This window comes from Pelmatolapia mariae, linkage group LG14, assembly GCF_036321145.2.
Source record: "Pelmatolapia mariae isolate MD_Pm_ZW linkage group LG14, Pm_UMD_F_2, whole genome shotgun sequence".
Lineage (NCBI taxonomy): Eukaryota > Metazoa > Chordata > Actinopteri > Cichliformes > Cichlidae > Pelmatolapia > Pelmatolapia mariae.
In genome coordinates, this window is record NC_086239.1 from 19842968 (window position 1) to 19864871 (window position 21904).

General features: G+C 40.4%; 1 protein-coding gene across 1 annotated transcript; it reads right to left on the reverse strand.

Moving 5' to 3' along the window:
• Window positions 1-453: 453 nt before the first annotated feature.
• cpda (carboxypeptidase D, a) lies at window positions 454-21081 on the reverse strand. The gene is made up of 21 exons (XM_063492759.1): window positions 20271-21081; window positions 19485-19732; window positions 14374-14516; window positions 13854-14023; window positions 10100-10497; window positions 9801-9992; window positions 9080-9247; window positions 8728-8837; window positions 8474-8576; window positions 7610-7752; window positions 7354-7523; window positions 6942-7244; window positions 6645-6840; window positions 6349-6484; window positions 6014-6160; window positions 5242-5340; window positions 5096-5157; window positions 4721-4852; window positions 4393-4578; window positions 2762-2864; window positions 454-2502 (listed from the first exon to the last, which is right to left on the reverse strand). Exons 1-21 carry the CDS (start codon window positions 20918-20920, stop codon window positions 2276-2278), a joined length of 4086 nt encoding a protein of 1361 aa, XP_063348829.1. The 5' UTR covers window positions 20921-21081; the 3' UTR covers window positions 454-2275.
• Window positions 21082-21904: the final 823 nt, after the last annotated feature.

The following is a 21904-nucleotide window of genomic DNA, read 5'->3' on the forward strand; positions in this document are numbered from 1 at the left end:
ATGTCTCGAGACCGGACAAGTACCCAGGGAGAACCCACACAAACACGGGGAGAACATGCAAACTCCACACAGAAAGGCCCTGGCCTGATGGTGGAATTGAACTCCTGAACCACCGTGCTGCCCAATATTGTCTGTAGCTTTTGTTTTATACAGTTGTCAGTCAGGCATCTAACTATGAAACAAATTATACTCCAAAAGGGGTTCTGAAAAAATTACCCAGTCTTAAGCCCAGTAAGCCCCCCTCCGCCGATGCTTTCCATCGGTACAAGTTACCACCACGTGCAGGTATCTGGGAAATAAATTCCCTCATTCATTTTTGGCTCAGTTTTCCTCGACAAGGGAATTTGACAAGTGAAAAATCCCCAGTTTCCTACTAATTTAGTGCAATAAAACTGCCTCATAATTAAGTTACTCTTATTTCTTTATCATACAAGTAAACATAAAAGCAACATGTGTTGTGAGAAGTTTTATTTGATTGTGTTCTGTAAGTTTTTGTGCACATCACAAAGAGGATTTTAAATTTTTTGTTGCATGTTGATTCATGGTTAACATGAGATGCTGCCCCTTTTACAATTGCCAACATTATTTACAGTTGATTCCAGTTCATATAAAATGTTCACACAAAACTGCCCGACTGTGGCACGCATTTAACTTCAAAAGTGCCACTCTCTCTCTCTCACACACACAGTTTAAGAAAAATAATGTACAAAAGTATCTCCCTACACAGATGTCAAGAAATCTCAACTCAAACTGAAAATCAGGGCAAATTCTTTAGAGAACACACATGTATTGCTTCAAACTACTGCCATGTAAAGAAATCACAGAGTGACTTTCCAACCCAGGAGATACTTAACAGATCAAGGATCCAGCGCAGTGATTTGAAATCATGCTGCTGGGGACTGGAGCCTATCCCAGCTGTCACTGTTCCTCACACAGTGACAAAAGGGTCTCTGATGGACTATCAACACAAAAAACTTCAACCAATCTCATAATTAACTCAATCACTGCAATTTAAAATAAGTCAGGAAAGATATAAGATTATAAAACCTTTATATGGTGTGGTATGGGTGTTTTAGACAGTCATGAATGGACAAACCTGATTTTCAATCTGTGATCAAAATATTTAGTACAAAAAGGCAAAAAAGCCAAATATATTCAGATAAAAACTCAAATCATAGTGAAAGATTACACATATAGTGATCTGTGATCAAAATGTGATAGCCACAAAAGTAGTAAGTTTCCATATACAGATAAATTATCTTGCAAACAAACTTATTGTTAAAACAAAAAGGAAATGAAAATACATTCTTTTTATGATTACAGATTTAAAGATTCATTGTTTTTTGTGGCCAAAAATTAAGGGTGATTCTTTCCAATTTGTGCAAGTCGCCCCAACCGACATCACCCCCCACCCTACATATATCAAGTCCACACTCCACTTTCTGGTAAACATTTCATTCAAGCCTTGTAACACTCTCCCTGATGGTTTACTCATCTTTGGAAGGGAGGGGGCGGCAGAAGAAGAAGGCAAGGAAAAAAAAAAGTTTCTCTTTCACTCCACCTGAGTATAAGATGGATCAAATTCCAGTATTATGGTATTATATTTCCAGTATATTACTTTCTGCCACACATTACAGCCTGACTGAGACTGTAAACTTTATAGAAGCCAAGGCACAGAACTGGATTCAGTCTCCCAAAGGCTTGGACACAGAGAAATAACCTACTTTCTAATTCAAAGCAGTTACAAAAATAAATACATGGTGCTCACAGACATTAGTGAAGAGAAACAAGTAAATAACGCACTTTTATCTAAAGTTATTTGGACATTTCGGCTTGACATCTCAGCTGGGCAGGATGTGTGGCCGTCTTAGAGGATTCTTGGATGGCTCGGATAACAAAAAACAAACAAACAAGCAAGCTGCTATAAGGGCTGGATGAGGACAAAGGTGGAGTGAACCGCTTTCTCCACCCTCCTTTTGTTAATTTCTTCCTCGCTCCATATGTTGAACAAGTTGATAAGAGATATCTGCAGGGAAAAAGAAAAAAAGCAGGCCCTGCAGTCCAGACACCAACAGGATGGCAGGGAGAGGGTCCTCAGAATATACTGGTGTAACAGAAACCGTCTCCATCCCTTTCATACTGGCCATAAAAAGAGATGGAGGTCAAGTTCATGGTGGTCCTCGTGGGTCAGGGGTTTGATCTTTGGGAGACAGTGAGGAGGGGGCTGAGCTCCAAATAAAACACTGAGCAAACAAACAAACTTTTGCTGTGTTCCTCAGATTTTGTTGGCATACAACGTCTCCTCGTCGCTTTCGCTTTCATCCTGAAACTCGTGGGCAAGCAGGGACTTTTTGGAGCCCATAGAGGTGAGCCGGACCTCGTCGTCATAATCGTCTCTGTGTTGGCGCAAACGATGGAAGCCATCTTTTTGGCGATTAGACTTAGCGGCACACACGCACCAGATGATGCACGCTGTCACCACCAGTGCTGTCATGGTGGCGGCTGTGGGGAGGAACAGAATATGCACGCATGACTTGGCATTATGTTCACTTTGTTCTTAATTTAATAAAGTTACACTCTTGCTCAAAAGAGCTGAGATCTACAGTCACTGCCAGTGGATTTTAGCACCATTAAGACTTAATATGAAATACATAATCTACTGAAACACTGAAAATCTATCTTGTTCATGAACAAGGAGCATAAGTCATGTGACGTCAGCTCTCAGCAGGTGACAAAAAGCTGCATTATAAGACATGCTTACCTGCACTGGCTACAACGAACTCTCTGGGAAGGCCAAAGATGTTGTTGTCCATGTCAAACTCTATGATGAGGGAGTTAGCAGCCTCAAAGGAAGATACCACGACCTAAAAGATAGCAGAAATATTTAAAAGTTAGATAGCAGAAAGTTGTCAAACATAAGAATCACTTCTCTCCTGTAGTCATCAGAGGCTTCTTAAAAAATGAAAGTCGATGGTCATGTCAATTAAGGCTCTTCAAACAGATTTCCAGGATTTCACAAACAACTCAAAAGATATTTGAAGCATTTGGACCTCAAAGTTTCATTAGGGTTTTTTTTTTTTTGGTCCTTTTATTAAAGGAATTAAAACTTGCAACAAAAAGAAAACATCGAGCTGTTTTGTCAGAGAGGTAAAGTGTTTTTAAGCACTCTGCTGAAGCTCCTTAGAAGTTGGGCTTGTTAACTATCTAATCAGCAAGAGCTACTCGCAGGTGCGCCTGCTTTGTATAATCTGTTGCAGGTTGTGTCTGATGTCTGAAAAAGTGCTAAAAATCTAAATTTACTCACCCCAGAGGTAAATTACAAGAATCTCAGGACTTACTTTTGCAACCTGCTTGATTGTTTTCAGCAGCAAAGAAGCGATTTCACGATCCAGTGTAAAGAAAAATGGGAAAGCTGTACTTATAGTTCAGGAATTAAGGATTAAAACCACATTTTCAGACCTTTTTTTAGTGATGTTGACTGAAAATACACCAAGGAGTAAGTACCTTAATGGTTTCTCCCCCCCCACAGTAACCGTATATTTTTGTTGCAATATATATGATAAACACACAAAAGAACCTGAAGGGGCACAACCAAAACTGACACCACTCTTCTTTCCAGAGGTATGAGATGCGTCCCTATGGTCTAAGGCAGAGTATTCGATGTCCTAAGAAATATGGCGAGACGATTAAGGAGAGAAAATATTTGCTGGCTCCAGCTTACGATTTGCATCTTGTGTGGGAGCAAAAAGAAACGGGCCACAAAAAACCCTTGGATGACAGATATATAAGGAATGCTGCCGCTCTTCCAGATCTTTTAGACCTGCCACGCAGCAACAGAGTTGTCACTACTGAAGAGGAAAACTCCAGTGACGAGCTCATGATCCACGGTTTCACAGTACGAGACTACCAGCAGATTTATCACTCGGTGGTGGATCCCTTGCTCTTTAAACCATGCGGGAAGCTCGCAGCCTACAGTCTGGAGCTTGGACACACCATCAAGGAAAATCTGTTTAGAGAGCTGGCCTACCCCATGCTTCAAATGGCAGAGCATCCAAAAGGAAAGGTGGAGGTGATGGAGAGATTTTGTCTACTACGTCCCACACCTTGCATAGATATAGACCATAAATGAGACCTGTAGTAGTAGAGTTATTCTTATTTATGTGTCTTTATGTTGCTTCATTTTGTCCATCTGCAATCCTTGCGTGGGATGATTGTAATAATCATATTTCTAATGTTTTTGACTAAAAGCTTCAAATTTTTTAAATGAAGCTCCTCATGATAAACCTCTGAACAACAAATAATTACTATGTGTGGTGTGTGCGTCTGTGTGTACAGCAGTAAGCTATTATATTATTCTTCCTGCGAGCGAGTACATTCTATTGAAGAGAGTACCTTCTGACGCTGGCGTTGGTAGCCTTCAGCGACTGCTTCAATATTGTGATTGCCAGGAGCTAGCAGGGCATGGAAGTAGCCGCCTTCCACAGTAAACAGTCTCACTCCTCCGTTCAGTATAACGATCGCCCCAACAATTGGTTTTCCACTCTTGTCTCTCACTATGCCTCGCACACCTTTATGGATCTGGAAGGAGCAGAAACAAAGAGAAATGCGTGGCTGTATGACAGTTCATTAAAATACAAACTATGTATTACAGCAGCCATAACTTTTAAAATAAATAAATGTCAATGTTGCTGCAGTTCCCTAATAAAATCATGCATCATACCTCTACCAACATGCTTAGCAGAGACTTCTTGTTCTCTGTCCAGAGTGTGGCCAGCTGCTCAGCAGGAGGAAACAGGCAGCAGCCAGTGTACACTGTGATTTCTGGACAATGGCCAAAGTCCATACTGAAGTCCTGTAAAGGAGATGTGGACATAAGTTGATGCATTTCCTGTGCTTTACTTCTCATTTTCACTTGAGCAATAACTCCAAAAGAACTTCAAGATTCTCAGAATTGTCAAGGAAGTTTTCAAAACAAACATTCTTGACTCCATTTCCGATGAAATATGAAGTAGTGCCTTTTGTTTTTAGATTGTACACAATGACATGATGGATGCCAACTTAATTACAGAAAATGACAGCACAGACACACACTTACCTTCATGCTTCCCAGATGACTTTGTCTCTCCGCTGCTCTCATAACTCCATCTGGGATGTTGCCTAATGAGTAAAGCAAAACTTCGCCATTAACCACTTATTTGCATGACCGACATGACAAGAATATGTAGCAGTCGTATGACTTACTCTGCCCATTATTTGAACATTCAGTGTTCCCAAGGTGCATTTTGGGGTGATTGCTTGCATAGACAGTTGCCAAATACTTCAAGGTGCCTTCATTGTCAACTGAAAAACAAAATAACTGATTCAATAATTAAACAGTGAATCCAGCGATTTTAAGGAAACTGTTTTCAAATGATTTATTTATCTGCCTGTAATGGGGAAAACATGGTTCTGCGATCAGCTCTACAGACCATCAGTTACATGTTTTTACTATCACCAGGGGGCAGTGTCACAAACAACTGGTCTGTGGGCTACTCTCACTTGTGCGCTTGCTGGTCCTGCCAGCGACAGAAAGGAGCAAAGTTATAAGATAACAAAGAGCTGAGGTAAAACCGTTTTTGTGGCTGATACTGAAATGCACTGACCACCCCCGTGTTTGGAAAACTGTATCTTTTGTAAATCACCCATAAATCTAACAACACCTATGAGTGCTATTTGGGTATTGGGTCACATGCTATTTTTCCCTGTTTAGTAAATCTTGCCCACAGTGTCATCCATCATGAGCTACAGCAAGCGTTGTTGGGTCCCCACAAGGGATGTTTGTCTCCTACCTGAATTCACATGTCACTTTCTCCAAACTCAAACAATTTAATCTTAATGTTTCCTGAATCTCATATGTGTGAAAAGTGGTGCCCACAGTCACGTTGCACTCATGCAGCATCAGCAAAGAGCTATCCGGGTGTTCTCAGATTTTTATACACAATATACTTTTTGTTTCTTGTCATAGTGGTATTACCAGTCTGGACAGGCTTGTCATAAGGATAAGTGGCAACAAGGGCGCCTCCATCAAGGGCTACAGACAGAGTGAAGCGGTGGCTTTGAATGAAGTTCATCATCGCTCTGGTCTCAGGTTGGGGATCCACCAAACGCTGTGATGCGTTGCCTGTTAAAGAGGACAGAAAAAAAGAGATGTTGGACAATCTTTTTTTTTTCTTTTTTCTTTTGTAAATGGTACATGTAAATGTCAACCATTTCTTTTTCACATTCAAAAGAAATCTTGACTTGAAGAGCTGATCTTTTAAATCTGTTTTTCATTTCAGCTTCACACATGCAGAAATCAAGACAACTGACCAAAGAAGTCTGTGTCCAGGTCCTTGCCATGAGCGTTGGTCAAGCCCTGGGTAGAGTTGCACTGCTTCTCAACAGCCTGTTCTCGTCCGTCAGGGTTTACAGAAGGAACAATGAATATGCGAGTCTCGTTGATCAGCTGGAGAAGAAAAAAATTAATGGATAAGGAACAATTACAGTCATATATTCACAGGTACTAAATTTTCATTGAGAAATAAATCAAGCTTAAAGTCCCTTAAAGCCAAAAAGAGCTGATAAAAATGCTGTTGTTATAATCATAAAGAGGTCTTAAGGCACACCTTGGTGATGGCTGGGTTTTTGCCATAGTTGATGCACAGGAAGGCAGCAAACTCCAGCAGCAGCTCTGTCCCCACTGGGGCATTACCATGGATCCCTGCTACAAAGCGAATATTTGGCTTGGACGGTTCAGATTCTCCTGGTTTGTTAGAGATTTCCAAAGCCCATATGGTCCTATACTCCACACTCTGGCCCAGGCTGGACATAGAAAAGAAAAAAAAAAGAAACAATATAGGTCACTGCAGTAAAATAAAGACTGGTTCAAACTCACAGTTTAGGGGAAAATAAAATCTTCTTACCTGTGTAAATATGTAATGTGGGGAAAGTTAAGCGTGAGGCCTCTCAAGAAAGCCGACATCTCTTTGGAGGGTCGGTAGCGGAAGTTGCTCTCGGTGGCTGTGTTTTTCACCAACTCATCCAAACCCTGGCCTACAGAGAGCTCCTTGATTAAGCTCTGAAACTCCTTCTCAGATGGGTTCTGTGTGGGTCGGGGGCCACTGGAAGAATGACGGTTACCCTCCGAGCGCACAGATGTCAGTCTGAAGTCCACCACCTCCACTCGATCCTTTGAGACTGTGGCGTAGATCGTCACAGGCTTATAACTAGACAACATAACAGAATAACAGAAATAAAGGTCGCAATAAGACAAAAACATACTGAAACTAGATTTCATGTGGCTACTATGTTTTTCCTTCTGAATAAAGCTGTTACCCATGAGCAGAGGCAGTGATAGCGTAAGTCCCAGGGACCAGCAATCTCCAGTAATCTCCAGTCTGAGCTGTAGTGATGTTGTGGTTTATCTTCTCGACAATAATGGTGGCATTGGGAATTCCCGTACCATCCCACATATCTGAAACTGTGCCCTTCACGCCAGTGTGAACCTAAAGACGCAAATGCCCACAAAAACATGAGTGAATGCAAAATTACGCTGAAGGCTCAGGATAATGTTGAGATCTATGTTTACTACCTGGTGTATAAACTGAAGCAAGGATCGCCGGTTTTGATCCCAGTATTTTGGGAGGTCCTTGGCCAGAGGATATTTGACACAACTCAGCTCAATTGTCACCTCGAAACAGTTTGTGTTTATGTAGTTCCAGTCTTGCATGCCACCTGGAAAAAACATGCACTCCTTTTTAGAGTCATATCAAGAAACTGTGTGGGTAAATAATCTGACAATTTCATAATAGAACATGAAAAAATAATTAAAAAAAAGTTATTGTGAAAAATATAAAAATTAGGGAATTCTTTTCTACATTAAAAATATACAATTTACAAATTGATAGAATAAAAATCACAATTTTTTTATTCCGGTGACGAGGCCAAAACCTACTTTAGAACTACAAGTCACCATAGTGCCCTTAGGCTGCACTGCGTTCTCTCAGGAACACTTTTTTCCCTGCCTTCTTGCCAGAAAACATAGTTTAACTACTACTGATGCAGTGCCAACACTCTCTCATGCAAATAGCTGACCACTCGGTTATTAAAGACATACTGAGGGCAAAGTAGAAAACTATCCCTCAGGTCTTACCAACCAAAAACTGAAATCTTCTCTGTAAAAACTGAAAGCAGAGTACCCCAGGCTAAGAAGGAGAAAGACCACCCAGCTTGGTATCAGCGCACATCTTAAGGGCGGCATACGTTACAGTATAGCAGCAGTAGTGCACATAACATGGGGTATATCTGTGAAGGCATCATTAATGCCTTTCTTGCTTAATCTTTGCCAGGAAGAATTCAAATAGATCTTAATTAAGGCTAACCTCTTATATAAAAGGGTTTTGTGAATTTTTAAAAACATGTAGTATGCCAAAATTAATGAAAGGTGTAAGCATACCAGGAACACTATACCACTGGGCACCATTGGTTATGCCATCCTTAAAATAGTCATTAGGGTACAGGTCCTCACAAGGGTGTCCTTGGTGCATCAGAGGATTTTCCTGCATACAAGTAAAACCAAACAATGATCACTGTTGTTGTCAAGTTTTCAAACAGTCATTCCACAGATTTCAATGAGCTTCCATTAGTACTAAAAGTTGAAACTATAAGCATCAGCCTCAAACAGCTCCCACAGCAATGGTGTCCAGTTACCTGTGAGTAGGCTCTAGAGACCTGCTGAAAGACCTTGTCATCAGGCGACTTGCTGTAGTAACTATTCCCATCTTTGTCATCATCAAAGGGGTAGTTGACCACCAAGGACCCTGAATTGCACAACAAAAATAATACAGCGTAAAACACACACACACACACAAAAATAATAATATCTGAATCTCTGGGTAGGAAAGAAAATGTAGTCTGTGAACATAAAAATATTTTTTGTTACTAAAAACACTAATTATCATAACCATAAAACAGAAAATATTTACAAATTTTAACAACACTTAGCAGATCACCACATTCAAAAGCTGGCCGCGACACTGAAACACCACTGTACAGTACGTGCCTCCGTGGAGGTTGGCTGACAGGACGAAAGGGATGCTCTTCAGCCATTTCATCACAGTTTTAGTCTCTGGCTGTCTGGGTTCTGTGATGTTGGCGAACTGATCAGGAAAGTTGCGGTTCAGGTCAAAATTGTTGGTGTTGTTACGCCCTTTGTAGCCATTTGTATCACCTGTCAGGAAACAAACACTGATGAGCAGCCATCTACATGCATCCGTAACCACAGCATATACACATCCTCGGCTCCTCCTCCACAACACTTCCTTACATAGGCAAACAACAGTAGCTGTTAGCAAACAGAGGATATGCCCTGTCAAACTTTCCCTTAAGTCAGACACTTATGTATGACTTCATACACTTCCTTTTGTGGACACTTACGTGCTCACAAAGGGAAATGAAAGCTATTTTAACACAGACGACATAGCATGGAAGGAGATAATATAATTCTGCCGAGAAGAACAGCTACTCCTCATATGTCTCTCTCCAGGGTCAATTGCTTCTTTCTTTGTGACCACTAAAGATATCAAATATACACCAATGTGGTGTGGTCAGTTTGTAATGCAGTTTCATTAGCAAAGGCAGTAATTTAATAGTTGCCACAGACTCAAGGAACACTTAATCAAATTACTGTTTAAGGCCTGTAAGGTTACACCTTACGTATCCAAAAGCCATAAGTCAAGCCTGTAAAGAACTCTACAGAATATGCACATGACCCTTTTACTTACCTTCCTCAGCTACCTCGTAGCCATCGGGATTCATCGAAGGCATGATGTGAATGCGGGTGTTGTTGACCAACTCAGTGACCTCCAGGTCAGTACCATAGTTACGACACAGGTACTCTATGAGGTTGAGCATTAACTCGCGACCCACCACTTCATTGCCGTGCATGTTGGCCACATATTTAAATTCTGGCTCACCTGGGAGAGTGTAACAGATAGAATGATACTCTCTGGTTTGCATTTGATGTTTTTCAAGATTTACTGGTATAAAAACATAAAACATTAAATCAAATATCATCACATACCATGCTCATGAGTGTCAGGGTTGTCTGAGATGACCATCACATACAGCTCACGCTTTTCTACAGACTGTCCAATAGAGTAAAGATGGGTAATAGAAGGAAACTCGCTGCTGTACTTCCGTAGAAACAGCTCCATGTCTGCATAGTTGTGATGACGGAATTCCTGTGGCTGGTTGGCCAGTTGGTGTGAAGTTGGAGAAACAGAAGTAACCACCGGAGTCTGGGTGGAGCCAGAAGAGCTGGTAGTGGAACTGTCTGGATGGCTGATGGACTGCACTGAGGTTGTAGCCACAGTGGTGCTGCTACCTGCTGCCTCACTGACCACAGGTGTCAAGGTAAAGTTAAGTTCTTTTGCCTTGCCCTCAGAGACCTCGACACTGCTGACTGTCACTGATTTGTACCTGTACAGTGAAAGAAGCACATGTTGAAGAGATTTAATCTGTTATACAACACAACTTTCCACTGAGTGTACCATAAGAAAACCATTTCTTTTAACCAAGTTTCGATCCAATTATGTACGTCAGGTATGTGTTTTAGGAGTCATGTAGCTTGCTATGCAGGCAACGTGTGTAAACATAGATTACATTTAGTATTTGTAGTATTCGTTCTTGTATTAAAGATTTTAATCTAATGAGGACAGGATGTAAAAAAAAAAGAGAGAGAGAGAGAGAGATCTCTGAGGGTTTTTTTTGCTGAACAGGTCATGTTCACAGATCATGTGAGCTGAGATCAGCTCAGTTCATGTAAATATTATCAGCTGTAACAGTGTGATTGCTGTTGTTTTTAGTTTATGTGTGTGCATGGTGTTGAGAAAATGTGATCACTGAGAGGCCGACTGTAACAGGAACTACCACAAAGCTGGTTTTGAGTATGCAACACATGTCACAATCACATGTCCCGAGTTCATGAATGATGAATGATTAAAAAAAAAAAAAAGACAGGACTGAGAACTGACAGAATTACAGAATAATATGACACTAACTACAGAGTATTCCTCGGTGGGAATGTAAACCTGTTGACATGTGAGCCCATCACAAGGAAGTATTAAGCTGTAGTTCCAGTTTTAGTCTCTTAATCAGGAAGTTTGCCAAGTAACTTGTGCAACACATGTTAAACTACTTAACAAACACTAACAAAGACTGATGGTTAGATAATACTTCTGGGAGGTACATTTGGTTAAGTATGTCAGTCACATGGACAAAATTTCATTATTTGATGGCCTTTGAGAGGCAAATTAAAAATTGATCTGGCATAGGTTGTCTCATCTTACTATTCATCTCAGCACTCAGTGACCCTATTCTGTAACTTTTTTTCCCTAAAGTCTTGTAATAATACCACTTCAATTATTCAAGAGAAAATAAATTTCACTAACTGGTTTGTTGCAACAGTTGTATCCAATTATGGCTGGCTTAGAAGCTTTTTTTAGAACGTACAACATAACCTGTGTAAGTGACCAAAACCACTACCAGCATTCATACTTTTGCGTGATGTTTTACATGTTAGTTATCCTGTAATCATGTCTGGGCTTTTATATGCAGTACCAGCTTGTTTTTGCCTCATATGAGCCCTTATATTGAGGATATGATTAACTTTCCTTATATTGAAGTGATGTAATTCTCTCAAAAAACTGCAGCAAAATAGCAGCTAGAAATGCATGACTATTCAAGAGCACTGAATAAGCCAATCACAATAGCTGTGAGCTTCATCGACAAGAGGTGTAGTTACATTTCCAGGCAGGTACACGTCAACTAAAGGCGTAGGGTTTCAATGGGGTTTGCAGTTACCAGCATCATATATACAGGGTGGATTTAAAACAGAAGAACAAATCCTGTCTAGATAGCACAAAATCATTCAGTCAACTCCTTAGAACAACTCATTAAAAAAAGCTGAATTCAAAAATACTTTTGTCCATATAGGGTATGGTCGGTAGATGCCTCTGTTTTAGTGAATAAAAGTTGCCCTGAGGCAACAGAAAAAGACACACGTCAATTACTATACAATACTGGGCGTTAGTGTGATGGACCGAGCAGTGAAGGAAACTTAGGCACAGGTTAAAGTCCAAAAAAATGATTTTTTTTATTTAACCCAAAAACACAAGTGGTTAAATCATGCAAAAAGAATCAAAATCTTGGGCCCATAAAAGAGGTCAAAATAACAGAACTCTACTCAAAGTTGACAACACTACTGATAACTCAAACAAACTGACCTAACTTAACGAGACAAAGAGGAAACTTAAATAGTGGCTGATCAGCCCACAAAAAACACGAGAAGGGGTAAAACACACAAAACCTAACATAATGAACTCCAATTCCCCCCCATGGTCCCGAGTTATGGCATGAACCAATTTGCAGTCTTCCTTTAAAGCTTGCTCCGCCCCTTTTCCACCTCTTGGCTCCTTAATCAAGGGACTGAAACAGCTGCAACTAAGGTAACTCAGAAAACAAAAGATTAATCATACATAACAGTGTAAACTAAAATGTGCGCACTTATTTTATTATGCAGTGTTATGTGGATATGTGAATTAACTCTAAACCAAAACCAGTTATTTATTGTCCTGTAAATTAATTCCTATATTTAAAGAAAGACAAATGTGAATGCAATGTTACTTATAAGCCTCTACACTAACATGGTGGGTATTACCACTGTGTGGCTGTAAGTGCAGCCATCACAGTTAGTTAGCCCGAGATTAAGAAATCGTTTTGTTTTAACTTCACATTAGTCTAACTTGCATTACTCTTATATATATTCACCGTATATTTCGGCCCATATGGCGCACTGTTGATGAACGGGTCTGTTTTCATACATAAGGCGCACCAGGTTATAAGGCGCATTAAGCGAAACAAGCAATAGCATTCGGCCTCCAGCTTCACTGTTTATTTTATGCTAACATGGCTGTGTCGCTAGCAATCACGTAGCACATCATGATATACCAGCTAACCCAACTTCAGTAACCCTACAAATGTCACTGCTGTTTAGTTTTCTGTCTTCATTTATGTTGGAAGTGATAGCAGGGCTGTACGTTTTACTTTTTTCAGAAATCTTTCAGTCAGAACATGCTATATCATGTGTAGGTGGAAACTAGTGAGCTAACTTGCTGCTAACTTCCAACTCCGTTAAATGTAATAAATTCTGTTTTCATGGATGCCTGGATGTTAAACTTAATTGTTACACCAGGTAAAGCAGCAACACTGATCATTTTATTGCAGATGAAAGAATTTAGACAGTTTTTAAACTCTCTATGATGCCGCAGTGTTCGTTTGACTTTGGGACCTGAAGGGATGGAGTTTTGGACCCAGATTACTCCGCGAGGCTCCTGACTATGGCAGCCGTAATGCTCCGACAATACATCAAGCGGTGTGGCTTCGTAGCTTACCAAAGTCGCACTAAAACATTTTTTGACAGATTTTTTGAGCGCCGTGTACCACATAAAATCGGTTCGAGGTCAGTAAGCACAACCAGAATTCATACATAAGGTGCACCGGCTTATAGGGCACGCTGTCGATTTTTGAGAAAACTAAAGGATTTTAAGTGCGCCTTATAGTGCGGAAAATACAGTAAGCAAAATCAACATTGGTCTAACCCAACAAACTAGCCTAAACTCTATCAAAAAAAACCCTTGGTAGCAATCAGCAGGGAGCAATCTGCAGCCTCTGGGCCGTCACTGGTCACTGAACTGAAACTAGAGATCTGACCCAGCATTAAGTGTTTCCACTAATGAATAACCTCTGTTTGTAAAAAACCTGTTATGTGCACTCACCCTGAAGTCACAGCTGTTATATTGTATGTTCCTGGTAACAGAAGGCGGTAGTAGTCCCCGTATTCCCCCGTCGTCAGGTTGTGGCGAATGCCTGCTACCACAATGCTGACATTGCTGAGGGCAGCACCACTAACTGCATCTTTCACATAGCCACGAACACCGATGTGCACCTGGAAGAGAGCAGTAATTTGAGTGCAAAGAAACCCTCAGTGGTTATAAAATCACTGGTTTGACTACAGTTGGTATTAATCTATAAAACACTTGTAATAACGTGATTTTTTTTAATTCACTGAAAATACCATCTGTGTGGCTTTAGGCTAATTTTATTCCACTTTTTTTTTTTTTTTTATTGTATGCATTTTCTTAAATGACCATTATGATTTTCAACGAAAGTTAAAGAACCTTACACTTGGCTTAAGTGGAGAAACTCCATGACAGAGATGTTGATTGTGCCATTATTCTCTTATATAAACAAACAAAAGACACATCATATCTTATGTACAATTTATTTCTTATGTACCTGTTCTATGTAGGCTAGCAGGGATTCCTTGTTTAGATCCCATTCCCTTTGGAGCTCAGAAGCTAAAGGGTATTTGCAACAGCTCAGCTCCATGGTGATTTCCAGACAGTTTCCATGAATGTAGTTGTAGTCCTGCATCCCTCCTGGATAACAGAACAAGAACATAAAAAACACGTACATAAAAGCACAAATTAGAAACAGCTAAACTGATATTAAAGTCACATTTAAAAATATGCATATAAAAGATGCAGAAATGACATATTCTACATACTATGCTGCCCTGAGCGGTAATCCAGCAGTGCCAGAACTGTTCATTATAAGAGAGGTTCTGTCTGGAAAGGTTCAAGTCTGTCTTTGTCCCCCTCAGTGCCAAAGTTTACAGAGGGAGTTAGTGTGGCAACAAGCCCTGACATCTGGGGTTTGCAAGGCACCTTGCAGTCCAGTAATGCAAACAGAAACACACACACAGAAGGGCAGGCTGTTCATCCCTGTGGAACATGAGCAGGCAGTCAGATGCTTCCTGGCTGGAAGGCTTCCATGACTCCTGGCTTGGTGGCCCCGGGAACCAAATGCAACAGACACTTCTGCCCCCAAACCTGCATGCCAATGATGTGCGGCTGCTCGCCCTACCAAGTGCCCAGAGTTGTTGGTTTGTTGTTACACATTTCATTGTTTCTATATGGGCTTCTTTTCTCTTTTTTCCCTCTGCCCTCATCCTACACAGTTGAGGCAGGGGGTCTATCAAAATTTCAATAAACCAGCTTACACCAGCCTCAGTGAGGAAGATGCAAACCACAAGACAACAGAAAATGTTGGCACACAAAATTTGTGATGTACAACAAAGCCACATGCAAGTAAACCTGAGAAGGAAAATTTAAAATAAAAAAAACAAAAACGTATGGAAAGCCCCTACCTTGTCACAATACTCACCACCACTTTAGTCTGCACTACTTGCAATCTTTTTTTTTTTTTTTAAATACTAATAGAACTACTATTATTTGTGCAATTTTGTGATTGTTTGTAGAACTCACTGAGTACCCTTCCAAATAGCCATACTCCTGACCATTTTATAAACCTGGTCTGCTTGTCTGTTGTATTATTGGCTTTACTATGTTTAAAAAAACAACAAAAAAAACGCAGTAATGAAAATCTCAATGAATCTCTTCCACCCTAAGGACAGATGGTGATATGGTACACTCAACTCAGAGAGCAGCCTTGGAAAAATACAAGTTATTCTGAGTCATCCCTCGTGAAGCGACAGCTGTTTGGCTGCCCGAAACTCAGAGAGACTGTCTGTCTGCCAGGTCACTCAATGGAAGCTAAAAAGGGACGCTACAAGCAAAGTGATGAACTCTTCCTATACCAATACAAATGCATTTTTACGGCTCTCTTTACTCTAACCTTATGTTCGTACCAACCACTGAAAGATTCCCTTTCTAATACACAGTCATTGCATAAGATGAGGGTCAAAATATAGTCATCATTTGTGTGTCTACATGGTATATACACCAAAGTTTATTTTATAAAGGGGGTTCAACAGTCTAAATAAAGAATTCCAAAGACTTCAAAGCTAGTCTTTAATGCAAAGCTTCCTTCTTGCTGCAGCTAAACAAGTAAACTATCTGAAACTGTGATTTTTAAAGCTACCAGCCAGATTTGACTTTTTAATAGGAAGCATGGCCTCTGAGCTTATTTGGATCATGGGTGGTGTATTTAGACGTGTCAGGGTAACGCTTTAATCACTGTGTTCACAACAGAGAGAGTAGGGGCATTGTCAACCCAGCAGCACACAGGTCTTAAAATCTCTCACCTGTTAAAGTAGAATAATTGCACTAAGTGGCATTCCCCTGTTTCAACTATGTCTAAATCCAATTGCCTGCAACAACATGACAAAAATAAGAAACTTGTAGTCATAAGATATTAGCCAAGTCTCGCTGTCTTTCAGGCAAATCACTTAAAGCAAACATCCTGCATATGCAGGAGTTGGATAAACACACAAAAAGGCCTAGAGCAGCCCCAACCTTACATGTCCTGTCTGTACCGGATCCAGTGACACACCCTGAACTCAGAGTGATGATTTAAGAAGCCGAGTCAAACATTTAAGATAGCAACCCAGGGCATAGAGTATAAATGTCAGGTGACTGTTTTTTTTAAAGTGTGGTTATCAGAGGCGTGAGTGAACTCAGACACTGGCAGAGCAGTCAGATTATCGTGGCTGTGGAGCGGTATTTTCATGCAGTAAAATTAGATTGAGGACCTTGTTCTCTTGCAAGTGTCTATGCAGCGACGCGTTTCTTTCAGCACAGACAGCAACTAAATGAGCCAAAAATATTTCAAACAGATAAGACCCTGGAGACAGCAACACACATCATCAATAACACCAGATCTGGTTACATGAACAAAACACAGTGCAAAAGTAAGAGCACGCAAACAATAGGCTGTGTCAAAAGACTGTAGGTCATGATTACATGTTATGCACAATTATTATTTCAAGCTCTGACTCCCAAACAACAAATCCCTTGTTCCTGATTCCTGGAGCTTTGCCTGGATGACTAATTACGTCACACAATGGCCTGACCGCTTCCATCATCTGCCATTAGTCCGGTTTTAGCCGTGACATTTCATCCACTGTGGCATGGCAGACAGATGAACCCATTGTCAATTCAAAGGTTGTTCTTGGCACCACCTTCATCAGTGAGATACGAATACTATCGCTGCTAAGAGGTTCAATAAGTGTCTCATACTAACAATGTGAACCTCCACAGAGTAAATAGTGGAAGTTTCAGTCAAGGATCCATAATATTTAACCTGAACATTAATTTTTCTTTCACTGTGTTTCTGATAAGTACGAGGATATACTGCCTGCTATTTAAGCCTTTAAGGTGATGATTTAGTGTTCCCTTTTCTCTAAGTGGTAAACAAATATTGTTCCATTTAATGACAAACTGAAACAAGAACAAATAGTGCTTACTTTTAAGCCATCTTTATATTCAGAGTTTCACTGCATAGACTATAAAATCAGCTGGGAAAATACAGGTGCATTCAGTCAGATGACACTTAAGTATTTTTGCTCAAATAGCTGGTTGACAGACACTTTTATAAACATAAAACCTTTATCATACATACTCAAAATTACCTTCATACTATATGCATAAAAAAGCTCAGACTTTGCAAGAGTCTGCAGACTTGCATATAGAGAAGACAGGTCCATTAATAAAACTAGGAGGTTTCATATAAGAAACTTGAAGAACAAGTGCTTATATATAGTGCTTCTTTACTTGAGTCCTTTATTCGAAAACATGCTTCACCCATTCACACCGTTTTACACACGTAAGCTCTTTCTTCACACACATTCATACTCAACTTTGAGCAAGTTGGGGCTCAGTATCTTGCCCAAGGATAATTAGATATGCAGACTGGGGACGGGAGCAGCCAGGGATTGAACCACCAACCTTCTGATTAGTAGATGACCTGCTCTACCTACAGCCACCCAAGTAAAAAAAGTAAAAGACACGCTAGTTACACAAAGCTTGAGTTTAATCAAAGCAGTTAATCTGGTTGAGGCAAATCCACCGCTAACCTGACATCTACTACAGCGCAATACAGAGGAAGACCGGTGTGGTAACCCGACGCTCCAGACACATCACCAACTCCCAACCCCTCAGACAAGCCAACAAAACAAAGGTGGAGAGGAGCATGCTGACTGAGTTTCTGGCCCTCAGGTTCAGAGAAGAGCTTGTTTTCAGCCTAAATTACACTGCAGTCAAGGAAACAAAACAAACTGCTTTTAGTTTAGTTCATGTAAGAAACTGATACATGCAGTGTATTGACAACTGAAAAGAGTCAGCCCACAGAGCCATAAAAGGCCTCCAGCTCTAAAATGTTGCATAATTACAGGCTTTGGCAGACACAAACACGATGAGCAGTGCACTTCTGGTTTTGGAGTAGGGTCAAAATCCCGAAGCACTGCAAGCACTTAAGCTCTTTGTGTTTCAAAGCACTAAGCATACGACCTATATCCTGTTATATGTACATGTATTAAAGAGGCTGTGAACTGGCTATCATGTGTTAAACAAGGCAGCGAAATAAATGAACCCTAGATGAACACTGCGTTATAATGTGTTTTACAAAGAAGTCTTGCTACTAGAAATCTATCAGGAAACAACTTTGGGAACTTTTAGAGGCAGTTATTGTGAAGTTTTATCTAAATTAATCTTAAATTCAATGATCACTGGGACAAAAAAAAAAAAAAAAAAAAAAAAAAAAAAAAAAGATTCACCAATCAAAAAAAAAGAAGAAGAAGAAAAAAAAAAGCTTACCCCCCACTGAAAATTATTTTTCAACCGCCATCTTTGCATGAATTGTTGCATGGATTTTGGAATGCCATGTCCCGCTATTATAATGGCTCTGTTTTAACCAAGCTTATATTTAATGAAGAAATAAAGAGCCTTAAAGAAGGTTTGCTACGTGGCATTTCTGGAATGTGGCATAATGTTTTCTCTGATGCAAATGCAGATATTTTGCATGCAATCCATCATGGAAGATGAACAAAATCTTTAAACTTCACAACATAAATATTTTATCTGTTTTAGGTGATGGTGCTGCCTGGATACTCTATATCTGCACTATCCTTCACATCTCTAGAAGATTGCTTGCCTGCAGTGCATGTGTGAAGAAAACTGAAATGATCTCTAAGCCAGACCCTTCAAACAGCTTGCAGCCTACATACAATGCAAACAATGCAGCTGTAACAGAAAACATTCAGCTTGCAACCACACTCACCTGCTTGGCAAAGTAGACTTTCCAGAACAATGACTAAATAAACCATCTTACACAACAATGAGCTTTCATTCAAAGAAACGACACACCAGTTCCACTGATCCCCATGCCTTCACACACACAAAGTGTCTCAGTTTGGACTGTTATTTCCTTGCCCAAAAACAAACAAGGACATCATACGTTTAGTTCTAGCAGAAACAAACATTATATGATTAACGAAGCTCAGTTTATTCCGCTAAATCCAGTGAGATAACCTCATTTACCCTGATAGATTATTGAGGGCGTTCTGCCCCGCACAGATCAATAAGAGCAAAGAAACTTGGCTGTCTTACCTGGCACGTCGTACCACGCCGCTCCATTAGTAATGCCATCTTTAAATGTTTCTTCTGGCGTATCAGGACAGTGAGGCTCACCGGTCTTCATTACACGGTGGTTCTGGGAATATACCAGGGCCAGGTGGCGAAACAGACCATCGTCCGCCGACGGGCTGTAGTGACCTTCTCGCTCGTGGGAGGCTGAGTCATCAAAAGGGTAACTGGCAACGACAGTGCCACCATGCAGGTTCCCTGACAGCACAAATCTAAGGAGATAAAGACAGATTTATAACACTAGCTTTAAAGCATAAAATTCACAGTGCTCCAAACTCTTTGTTACCATAACGTTCATGTCTATACTTGCCATGAAGTAAAGAAAGAATCTTGGCCATGTTTGACTGCTGACACATCAAATTATCCTTGGCTGAATATCATGAACAACTATAAAGAATAAGGACTTTAACCAACCCCAGCTTTAACGCTAGAAAGGCTCAACATATGGACATGTACATTAAATCAGGATGAAACTGTGAACCTTTCTGTATAAAAGTGATGATGAAAGAGATGTAGGATGATCTGAGGTGCATTCCCTCTTTGCAAAGAGCTGTGAAGCTAGTGTTACTCTGTGAACCTTGCACTTCTTTGTGAATAATGGAGTTGCTCATTGATCTCCACAACTAGCTAGACAATAACTGGAAACAGATTAGCTAAAGTATTAAAGCCACACGAGTCAAAACCTCAAATAGCTGGACAAAAACATCTGGAATCTGTGTGTTTAAGACAAATAACGCCAAAAATACTGACTTTTTCTCCTGGATCCATCTCATCACTGCCATCACCTCGGGGATATTAGCTGGATCCACGGTGGTTTCATCGAACTGGTCAGGAAAGCTTCTGTTTAGGTCCTTATTTTTGGCGTTATTTCGACCGCCGTGATCACCACTGCAGTCCCCCTCTGTGGACTTCTCAAAGCCGTCGGGATTCATGCTGGGCATGATGTAAATATCCGTGCTGTTCACCAGTTCAGTGATGCGCTCTTCCTCCCCGTATTTGGTTAGCAGGTACTCCACTAGGTAAACCAGCACCTGTCTGGACACGGTTTCGTCGCCGTGCATGTTCCCAACGTATTTAAATTTAGGTTTCCCCGGTGACTTCCTGTCGGGGTCCCTGGTGATCCGCATCACCCACAGCTGCCTGCCCTCCACGGACTGCCCTACAGTCGACAGGTTAGCTATGTGAGGGTATTTCTGGGCTAACGACTGTAAACGTTTCGTTAGTTCATTATAATTGTAGTATATGTCGTAAGTTTCTACCGCTTCCTCCGTAGAGGCTCGGGCGCTTCGTGTGCCGAGCAGTCTGTCGTCGCCAAGAGAGACGACAAAAAGGAAAAGAAAGGCGAAAAGTGACACCCGTAGTTTTAGCGTCATCGAGACATGTTCCCAGTTAGCCACCATGTTGACCTGTCTTCTACTTCTACACCATCCGGAACTGGTAACTGAACAACAAACACTACACTCAGGTATTTTGGTATTTGGCTCCGCACGGACGGACGTCTTTCCGCTGCCACAGTTGTTCTCGTTGTTCTGGCCTGCCTGTTTCCATCTACTTCCGTTCACCTCACAGGGTCGGAGCTTCGTGGTGACGTCAGATTTTAAGGTGGGCCGGAGTAGTTCCGCCTTTGACCCTTTAAAGCCCGAAATAATTGCCAGGAAAATCTATTTGTTGAAAACGGAGTGTTTATTGAACCTGGCCATTAAAAAAAAAATATATAACAATTTATATATATTAGCTTTAATTTGTATCGTACTTGGTACATCCGTCTTTTTTGGTCATTTATTAAAATAAAAATGCTAAAAATGTAGAAGAAAAATTATGTATAAGTCCCAAAAGCACTCAACAACTCATCAAATATACTACATTTGGCTTTAAAAGGGTTAATTTTACTGGAATGGGGGACTGATATAAAACAGAATACCGTCTAAGAAAGTTTTTATGATATTTTGTACAGTTTTAAAGCATTTTAAATTCATATGGTATTTTGATCTCTTAAGTATATTGTTTCATACATTGCATTGTCTTTTTTATTTTTATATTATTACATATGGTTTTTAATTTATTATGCCATGCAACTAAATAAATGCAATGTCGCATGTGTCCTGTGCAGTGACAATAAAGGTTTTCTGATTCTGATTATGAAATCTTTTTTTTATAACAGTATCTGTATTTGCTGCGGTAACATATAGTTACTCCTTAATAACAACAGGTATTAAACATGCAGACTTCTGCAAGAGTTTCAGCTCCCCGGGGCAGATTAATATTGATTATTATGGCCATCAATGAAACAAACGGACATTACAAATGAGTCACCGAATGCAGACTTTAAATAGCCTGTAAAGCTCATTATGGGCCTCGGTTGACTAGACAAGAAGGAACTGCCA